The following is a 10,273-nucleotide window of genomic DNA, read 5'->3' as shown; positions in this document are numbered from 1 at the left end:
CCTCCGCCCTCCCGCCCCGGGCCCGGCCCCCACGTCGAGGCGGGCGCGCGGGCGGCGGCGCGGCCCAGCCCGACCTCCGGAGGGCACTGGGGCGAGCCGGGCCCCGCCCACCGCCCCGCCCCCACCTCCCGCGGCCCCGCCCCCACCCCAGGCTCCTCCCCTTCCTGCCGGCCGGCTCCCCGCGGCCGCCCGCCGCGCCCGGAGCGCGGCCCACCGCTCCCCTCGGCTGCCCCGCCCGCCGGCCGCCCCGCCCCCCCCGCGCGGGCGGCCCGAAAACCCGGAGCGCGGGAGCGCGGCTCGGCCGGGCCGGGCGGCCGCACTGGGCATGCTCAGTAGCCGGGGCAGGTTTTTCGGTCGCAAGTAGGAAGCTTTTTGCACTACACCGGAGAGGGGGAGCCGCGGAGCCAGCGCGCCGCCGTGCACCGCCGCCGCGCCCGCCCCAGCCCGGCCCGGCCCCGCGGCGGCGCGATGAGCCCGAGCCCGAGCCGGCCCGCCGGGGAGTGAGCGCGGCGCGGAGGGCGCGTTGCGCAGCTGCTCCTGCGCACAACCCGGCCGGCGGCCCGCACCGGCAGGAGTGAGCGCCGGTCCGCGCCCGCCCGGCGCCGGAGCCGAGCGGAGCAGGAAGCGCAGGCCACGCAGGGACCCAACTGAAACAAAGTGTCGGCCGCCGGCTGCGCGGCGCCTCGCCGGCCCTGCCCCGCGCCCCCCGCTCCGCCGCCCACCATGGCCTCCGAGGAGCTGTACGAGGTACCTCCCCTCCCCCCGGCCCGCCGCCCCGCCCGGCCCCCGCCCGACGGCCGGCCCGCCGCCCCCTCCCCCCCGGCCGCAGTTTGCTGGACGGAAGCGCGTGCGCCCGGGCCCGGCGGCGGCGCCCGAGTTGCGGGGCCGGGGGTCCCGGCCGCGGGGCAGGAGCGCTGAGGCGAGCGACTTGCTCAGACGGAGCCAAAGTGCCCGCGGCGAGGCGGTGGGTGCGGAGCCCGCGGCGCCGCCGGGCGGGGTCCGTGGGCGGCACGGGGGCGCTTTCCTGGCCGTTTGGCGGAGCGCTCTGGGGAGGGTTTGCCTCCGGTTTTTGGGGGGGCGAGAGGAAGGGTGCAACTGTCTCCCGACTCTGCTGCTGGCCTGAGCGATGCACAACATCGCACCGAGAAGGCTAAGCGTTGACCACATGCTTTAATTAGGTTAGCATTGTGGCCGGAGCCAGGAAATTTAAATTTAACGCTGATACACCGTCATTCATTTGCGCCGCAGCGGTGCGAGTGAGAAAGGGCACCCTCGGAACTCTTGAGTTGTGGGCGATCGGTCCGCCAGCTTCGACTTAAAGTGGTGCGGTTATCAGTTTGGGTCTTGAGGCACATTTTGTGCGCCTCGATGTAACTTCTTGACGTGTTGGGAAGTCGACTTCCTGGGAGTACAGAAGCTTGGAAGGCTCCCTGTTCTTTTGGACAAATGGTTCTTCTGTTGCGTATACGTATTTGTAAATAGGTCTTCGTAAGAGACTAAAACTGCATTACTCTTGATTTACCTCTTGGATGCGTTTAGGGACCTGGGTGTTTAGGGACTTAAGGAAGCGTCTGTAAAGAGTAGAGCCCCTTGGCCCCTGTGAACCCTTAATAAGAACCAGGTGAGCCTTCTGAGGGGTCTTCTCTTGTGGGTATGTTATCGCCGTTGGCACAGAATGGAGCTCTGTTGCCAACAGTGATAGCCTTCTAGCAACTTTTTGTCGCTTTTTTTTAAAGCAAGTTTTTGTTGCTTTAAAAGCAAGTGTTCGTAAAAGTTCTCAGGAGGAGGCTGCCTTCTGGAGAATCAATGGTAAGGTTGTTGGCCTCCCCTTACATTGTACGTGGTCAGTGTACCTTAGCTGGCACTGAAAATGTTCCATTCTGTTCAACCATTTCACACGTTAGCTGTGCCCTACTGTATTCAAGATACTATCTTGGGTCATTTGGGTACTAAAGGGAAAAAAAAACCTCCCTGTTCTCAAGAAGCTTCCCTTCTAAAAAGGAAAGTGTTTGTGTTCGGGAAAGGCCCGGAAGTAGAGGCTAAGGCACGCAGTTGGGAAAGTACATAGTGTGAGAGCATGAGGGATTTTGGTTTCTACATTAGACTATTCTTTGAGAGTTGAGGCTTGAGTATTCACTCTTCATTCATTTTTGTGATTATAAATACATAATCAGTCAACTTGTTCCATTAGTGTGTGGGTGAGGGTAGCACCTTATACATAGGTTGTATCTCATGTGTAAAAAATTATTCTGAAGACAACACTTTTACCACCAGTGCATTATGAACTAAATTTAGTTCTTTGCTTACTGTATATCTTCAGGTTTTCCCTTCTCTCGGCAGCATCCATTTATAAGTCACATTTTGTACAGAGTTTGTGTTCATTCGTTGTGTTATTGAATGCCTACCCTGTGGAGGGTCCGTCGGGAGCTAGGGAGGGATGAGGGACGGGAATGGTGCATGCCCTCAAAGAGCATCTGTTGGAAGAACTAAGTACATTGCAGAAAAATGACACACCTGCACAATTGAACTCTTGATTCTGAGTTTTAGTTTTGGAAAAAAGTGTTATAAGCGTAGAGTTGGGGTGACGGTAAATAGTGTGGTCAGTATATTTCAAGGTGAATTTTCTCACTTCTCCTTTACTTGTAGGCACCACTTTGACTATATGAGGATTGAAAGTTGATATTTGAAAGTTCTGCATAGCGATTGAGAGCCTGGATTTGGAGTCAGAAAACCTAGTTATTGAAATCCAACCCTGTCACCTTGAGCAAATTAACCTTGAAAGCTCAGTGTCCCCGTCTGTAAAATTGGGATCAAAGCTTACCTCATAGAGCTGTGACGTTTAAATGAAAAAAACATGGAAAGCATACCTGCGGTTCCCAGAGAGAACACTCAGAAAGTGGTGGTTATTATTGTGTCCTGCCCGATCTAACATGCCTCCTGGAGGCCTGGATTTGCTTCTAAAGGTATAGAATTGTACTGTTGTAATCAAGGCAGTATTATTTGTGAGGCAGAAATGATAGTAGTCGTAAGTAAGCGCTGCGTCTGACTGGCAGCTTGTCTCGGGGGGCGGGGGGGGGTGGGGGTTCGGGAGCACTAAGGTATGTTAGTAGCCGGGTCCTGGGGCATGAGTTGCCTGGTTTTGTCCAGTTCTGCCTAAATCGAAGGAGAAGTTTCATGTTTGGCCTCCGACTCCACAATTCCAGAGGGATATTCTGGCAGAGGAGGAAGTTCAACATCTTGCTTTTTGAAGTAACTGGGCGTGGTAAGAGCGCGGGCCTGCCGTAGCCCCGTGAACTTGGGCGAGTTACCTGATTGCGAAGCCTTTGTTTTCTCACCTAAAAAAGAAATGAGATCTCCAACACTTAGCATGGTTCCTGGTATGTGGTGATAGGTCCTTAGTAAATGTTTAAGTGCTTATTGTAACTGTACCTTGTGAATAAAAAAATAAGGGAGCAGAGCCTAGAGAAGATGGGATGGAGCTTTAGCCTCCAAAAATTGCAAGAACTACTCTTCGTTGAAGGACAGAATTGATTTACCCCCTGCATCGCCAGCAGCTGGGATCAGGGAAGACAGGTTTTTTAAATTTGCCCATGCTCTGAACTTTCTAGTTTTCACAAAAAAAAACAAGCATCCTTTACATCAGGGGTCCACAAACGTTACGTAAAGGACCAGATAGTTATTAATAGTTGAGACCTTGCAGGCCAGGCAGTCTGTTACCACTGCTGAGCTTTGCCTTTTTTGCCCAGAAGCAGCCATCGGCCAAGCCCTACAGGAGCGAGCGCCGTGCTCCAGTAGAGCTGTTTATGGACGGCAAGATCCAAATTCCGTGTCATTGCTACATGTGATGAAGTAGTCTTCCTCTTTAAAAAAAGAAAAATCACTTAAAAATGTGGAAAACAGTCTTAGCCCATGGATTCTACAAAAACAGGCAGTGGGCTGGATTTGTCCTCCAGGTCTTAGTTTGCTAGCCTCTGCTTTAGATGATCAGCTGTTCTGGAGCTGAGTTTTCTGCTGGGGTTGGGCGTATGGAGGGTGGGATGTGGAGTAGTTAAAGGCCTTCTAGCTCCAATCCTAGCTCTAGACTTAGAGCCAGACGTTGTGGATTCCACTCTTCCCTTCTGTGTTGGGAAGGGAAGAGCTGTATGTCTTAAGTAACTCTCTCCTGAACTCCCTCATCTGTAAAATGGGAATGATAATCACTGCTTCACAGAATTGTGAATCCTGAATGACATTAGCATGTCAAAGCCGTTTAGAGTTGATAAAACGCTATAGCCAGGTGTTAAGTGGTTACGTTTACCCTACGAAACATCTTTATTTTCCATTCTTAAAGGAAAAGGAAAAACCACGCTGTGCTCAAACCCTGAAACCAAACCTTTTTTCCTTTGATTATATTGATTATATCACCAAAGGAGAGAAAAGATCAAAAGGATCTTAACCTATCTAGTGGCCAAATAACCACCAGAAGAGTGAGTTCATGTGCTTTGAGAAAGGAATCTAATACAATGAAAGCAGCGTTCTTGTTTATCTTAACCATTCCTTTCTCTCAGCGGGTGTGGGTTTTTTTCCCCCTGAGAACTACTGTAGTAGCTTAATTTAAAATTCAGGAAGATCCCAGTGATCTTGTCTTGGCCTTCTGAGAAAATATTTATCCAACACATGCATGTTTCAGGCAATCAAAAATGGAAGTAAGCTTTTAAGAATGAAATTACACCTGGCTTATAAAACGTGTCTTCAAGTTGATTGGTTTGGAAGGATAATCAGGATTTGGGGGAAATTTAAGTCTTTCGGATCTTTCTCCTTAATTTGGGATGAGATTGCACCTCTCCCGCGTACCTCAGGAATTTTAGTTGTAAGTCAGATCCGCACGTGTGGTCCAGATGCACTTCACAAAGATGAGGAGACCCCGTGACTGTTGGTCAAGACGGACCAGCATCTGCCGTGTGTGGTTAGCTGGCTCTTGAGATTGACATCCCCCAAAATAAGAAAGCAGAAAGCGTTATTTGACTGCTGGGGTTGATTGTGTGGTAGTAGAGTCACGTGTGTGTGTGTGGGTGGGCGGGGTGTGTTTTGAACATTAACACACTCTCTTAAATGTGAATTGCGGAGAATACTCCTGCCTGAGCAGGAGTGTGGCGACATCACCTGTGCTTTTCCTTTGAATTTGCTTCCAGGTCCTGTGTACTCGAATAAGTTTTTCTCTTCTTGCTGTGATACCTAAGAATCATTTAATCTTTTCCTCATGCTCTGTAATGATTTTAACCATTGAATGTATTTTCATGGTGTATTGGAAGTACTTCATTCAATTCTGTGTATCTGAGCTGCACAGAGCCGGTCTAAGTCGAGTTTCTGTGAATAAGGAGTCATCATTTGTATATTGTGTGTATCTGTAGGCACATAGCATCATTGCGGGTTCTGTTAAGATAGAATACATGCAGATTCTGGGGCCCAGACCATGAGCTTGTAGTTTTCAGTGTTTGGATGGAGACAGGAATCTCCGCTTCAGAAAGCTTCTTTCTGGAATGTGGGTGGAGTTAGGAGCCTCTGGATTGCACTGGTCTGTTTGCGACAACACTGAGGGGTCGGGATGTGCCTTTGAAGAAGTCGAGCTCCAGGTGGACCAGACAAGTCCTTTGCGGGCCCGTTGACCGTTGCCGGTGTTTAACTGAGTCATTCCAGGAAGGGAGCATTAAAAACACTCGGTAGTTAGGTATAAGGGCTGTTTCTGGAATGTCTGTTTGCTATCTTCATCGTATGGTGCACTTGTCCACCAGATTGTAAGATTGGTGAGTACAGTTTTTAAAACTAGGATCTTTTTTCTGGTCATTAATTTCCACAGTTCACATTTTTCAATAGTTGCGTAATTGTTGAATTATTCAATACATTTTAATGAAAGAGTGAATTAAATGAATGACTTACCTCCAGTTTCCCCTCCCCCAGACGTGACGCCCAAGACTTAGTCCCTCATCCACATTTGTGGTTTTAATGCGAGGATGGGGAGAACTTCCAACTGTACTGTTTCCCACACCAACTTAATTCTCTCCAGCTTTTTAAGCTGGTCAAGGCCTGGGAGGCCCCTGTTCTCTGGGGAGTCTGGGAAAGGTCTTTTGCTTTGTGTGAAAATTTGTTCAAGTAATAAGAGTGTTTTTTGGGGGGAGAGGATCAGCAGCTTTCCTCTGTTTCTCGGGGGGAATCTGTGACCCCAAAAGTATTAAACTTGTTCTTGAGACCTTTGAGCTAAGCCTTGGGTTTCACTACCCTTCGTTGATGACTTTGACATTGTTTTTGCCAAACTCAGCTCTGCTTCAGCCAGAGCCTGTGGTGAAACTGTGTTCAAACCTCGCTGATGGGGCTTGGAAGATGCATGCTAGTTGTAGTGTTTAAGTGGCTCTTCTTGAAATTCCGCATACGTACAGCCTCAGGTTAATATTTTAGCTCCACTTCTGACAGTGCGAGGACTTGAGATACTTTAAATCTGATCCACCCCTGAATTTGCATGCTATTATTTTCCAGTGTTAATCAGCATCCGTGCAAAAACCCTCGCAAAGTAGAGCATTATTCTTGCATACAGACAGTATTTCTTTAGCTTTGCCTGTGTCTTTACCAGTTTCTTTGATCGTCAGTCTTCTATCTCAGAACTTCCTTCTGGGATTCTTTTTTTTTTTTCCCTTAAGTATGTCCTTTAGACATTTCTTTAGGGAGGGGTTGTTGGTGGAAAAGTCTCTAGTTTTTTGATTACCTGGAAATGCCTTTCTTTTGCCCCCATTTTTGAAAAATAGACTTGATTCCAAATAAAGCTAGTTACTTGGTTGTTTTTGTTCAGCATTTTGAAGCTATCATTCCGTTGTCCTCTGGCTTCCCCGTTATTCTTGAGGAGGCTGTCAGCGTGGAGGTCTGTCTTCTGTCTCTGGTGGCTTTGGGATCCCCTCTTTGACTTTGGTGTTCTCTAGTCCTGTTACAGTGTATCTCTGTGTGACTTTCTTTTTGTTAATAATCTTGGTATATGTTGTGCTTCTCTTGTGGATTTGTGCCTTGCCAGTTGTAAAAGACTGTTGGCCATCTTACCATCAGATCCCGCTGTGCTTCTAAACTCTCCCTCTGGAATTCCAAGGAGGCACTTATTAGATCTCCTCATCCTCCCCCTCTTGTTGCCATTTCCTTGTTTCTGTTTTGTTTGCATTCTGGGTATTTCCTTGGATCTCACTTCTACTTCACTAATGAGCTGTGTCTAATCCACTCTTTAACTCATCCATTGAGTTTTTAATTTCAACAATTATATTTTTTTACTTCTAAATATTCTGGGTACCCCTGCCCCCAACCTGTTAGTCTGTGGCTTGCTTTCTTCATCTTTGATGTTTGTCTGTTTTTAAGATTGACTCATTCATTACGGTTGGATTGGAGGAGTTACTGGGGCATTTGGATGTTTTCCTTGCTTCCTGCAAGCCCAATGAAGTGCTAAGAATTACATTTTATTGAAGATCTGTTATTTTGCAGTGACAGTGCCCTTTGGAACCTTGTTTGCTTTTTTTGCCAGAATCTGAAGAAACGTGTTGAATTGGAATTTGTGGTATCGTGACTAAGGATCAAGGGCTTGAGCCGATGCTTGAGATTTACCTAAAGATACTGAGAATGCAAATAAAGTGTAAACTAGATTTCAGGGGAACTGTTTATGAAAATGGATATAATAGTTACAACAAATGCTTGTGAAGCAAAACGTTCAACATCTTCGTTCTGCCCGCCCTGATATATAGGCATGTCTTGTCTAACTTTCCTTTGCCTGAGGTTGGCCTGTTCAGTTGGTCTGGGCTAGTGAAGCCATAGTTGTTGGCCTAACCTGGTCCACACCTACACACCTCATCCCTCCTCTGTACCTTTGTGTTGCCATTTTTTCAGTACATGGTGGTTTCCCCAGCTTGCCAGCCTCAGTGTCGGTCCTCATTCAGGACCTCATCGGGGCTCACTGTTAGCAGGAATCCTCCCCTTCAAACTCCATGTGACTCATTTCCTCTTTGTTTGGCATTATAATAATTTGTACTTGCTTATTTATTACTTTTTCTAGGTATTAAATAATATGACATATATTTTCTCCGGGAAAGGTTGGCTACCTATTTTTTGGTTGATTGTAGTGCCTAATCTGAGGACGTGAATGTGGTGAGCAGTCAATAATTGCTGACTTTTAACTGAAATACAAATATTATAGTGACTGGAGTTGCATTATTTGAAATTATACCATATATGTGAGAATTGTGCATTTAGGTATCTTGTTTGAAAAGCCATATGGTGTTTTGGAGGAAAGTTATTTCTAAACTTGATACAAATTATTTGGAGGAAAATTGTGTTCCTGGAAAGAGTATTTGAACTGTTGGCCGCAGCATTTTTTATGTTTACCCGCTGGTGAAAAGTGGGGTGGGGGGATGTCTAACAATAGTGTTCACTAGTTGGAGAAGTCAGCTCAGTATACTTAGGAAATGTCTTCACTCTTTGTCTCTCTCCATTTATAACGGTCTCTGCCATGTGACATCCTCAAGAGGTTGGTAGTTTCCAGTGTTTGTTGGATGAAGCCCCCCAGTGTTGGTGGCAGGTCATGAATGTCTCTGGTTAAGATGTTACCATTTTTCATCAGTAGGTTACTGTTTAGGATTTCAGTGCATCCCAGAGTTGCAGGCAGAAGCATGTCTTATCTTAGCATGTAACTGATCTGGAAGCTTCAGCTGTTCAGAATATGTGAGAACCAAGACAGAAAAAGTCCTCTTGGCTGTAAAAAGTTGTCACACCCCATACGCACTGAACACTCTGGGTCTCTCTTGGAGACCGTTTGCCTGTATTTTCGGCGTGACGTGCTTGGAGTATACGGCTTCCTTAGCTTGTTAGAAGCGGATATCTGGTAAGGGAAAGGGAGCCGCCGCAGGGAGGTGAGCTGACATTAGTAAGTTTGCTCGTGAGATGAGCGGAACTGGGAAGCTGGGGACGGCACCTCCAGGTCATGGATAGTAGGGGCTCCTGAGTCCCCTCAAGCTTGTGAAGGGCATGTTTACAAAGTGGAAAACGGTATGTTGAAAAGAGCTATCAAAAATGATTTGTAAAAAGTTTTGGGATATAAGTGGCAACGCTCAGTTTAATTTTATGGTTTTCCAAAGTTTCCAGAGGAGAGCGAGCAAGTGTCCTCCTAGGGGGATGGAGGGGGGAGTGGGGGGTTACAGCCTGGCCTGTCTCTGAATCCTGGTACCCTAAAACCTCTGTGGAGCTAACCGCGTACTGCAGAGAATGATCTGTGGTTTGACACGAAGTGTTTTAAGAGTGATTACCAGTTAACACTGCTCCGTGAATCTTTGGGTCAGGTTGATGCTTCAGGAAGTTGGTGTCTTCGTACAATTCTTCATCCCCTGCTGGGTATGTCCCCCTCCGCCCGCCGGGTTAAGAGCAGGGACTTGCCCTGTCATCTTCCATGATGACGCTGGGTAAAGGAAGGATTAGGTGATTTGCTGAAATGTAAATGAGAATATTTGAATTGCGTTATTGATGAAAATTTTTGGAAAACCTTGTTTCAGTCATTGTTTTTACCATTGACGTTTAAAGAGATTGATTTTCTATCTGAAGTCGTCTCACTGCTGGGTGTTGAAGAGAAGGCGCAGGAGCTGTTTCTATCTCAGGTCTGCCGCCTGCTTCTCCGCTTAGCAGAGCGATGGCGCTGGTCCTTGGTCGGTCATGGGAGCACGTGGAGGGGCCTGTCTGCTTCCTGCTCCTCCCAACCCACGGGCTGGGCCAGAGCCCCCTAGAAAACATCGTGTCTTCCGGGCATCTCCAGCCTTCATTCCTCTCTCCCTCCCGGATTTCCTGTCCCTTCGTCCAGCTTGGTCCCTCCAGCCTGATTTCCGTCCTCCGCCAGGTGCCCTTTGAGCCGAGGCTTCCTTCATCCCATTTGGTCTCTGGACCCGGCTTCTCTGCTGGCTTGTTGCTCTGCTCAAAGCTCTGGGAAGGAGCGTCCGGCTGCCCCGTTGGCTCACCTTGCCTTTCATCTGTGCGCTTCAGAGGGAACTCCCCGGGCAGCCTGACACCTCCGACACCTGCGGTGGCGCCGAGCCGGCTCTCCAGCTCTCGGCCAGCGTAACGGGCCCCTGGCTTTGTCCTCTGACTTCCCTCCCTCGTGCAGGTGTGCTTTGGAACTCAGAGCACCAGGTAAAGGGCTATTTTGTGAGCATTTTTAAGGAAGGAGAGGCGTGTGTAGTGGCAGGGGTGCTACCCAGAACAGGACGTGTATCGCCTCTTCCAGAAAAAG

General features: G+C 48.5%; 1 protein-coding gene across 3 annotated transcripts in view; it reads left to right on the top strand.

The window, feature by feature from the left end:
* The first annotated feature begins 249 nt into the window (after positions 1 to 249).
* Positions 250 to 10,273, top strand: part of CDYL (chromodomain Y like) — a 160,092-nt gene continuing 150,068 nt past the window's right edge. Inside the window, exon 1 of one of the 3 annotated variants that reach the window (XM_082344589.1) lies at positions 250 to 747. In XM_082344589.1, the coding sequence (XP_082200715.1) occupies positions 724 to 747 (24 nt within the window). In that variant the 5' untranslated portion in view covers positions 250 to 723. Of the gene's footprint in view, positions 748 to 1,790; positions 1,810 to 10,273 lie in introns of those variants that run through there. The other 2 variants (XM_082344587.1, XM_082344588.1) reach the window with 2 other exon arrangements.

The sequence above is a fragment of the Balaenoptera borealis genome, assembly GCF_965194805.1.
Source record: "Balaenoptera borealis genome assembly, chromosome: 12".
NCBI classification, from domain to species: Eukaryota; Metazoa; Chordata; class Mammalia; order Artiodactyla; family Balaenopteridae; genus Balaenoptera; species Balaenoptera borealis.
The sequence above is the reverse complement of the archived record's forward strand: the minus strand, read 5'-3'. Positions and strand labels throughout refer to the sequence as shown.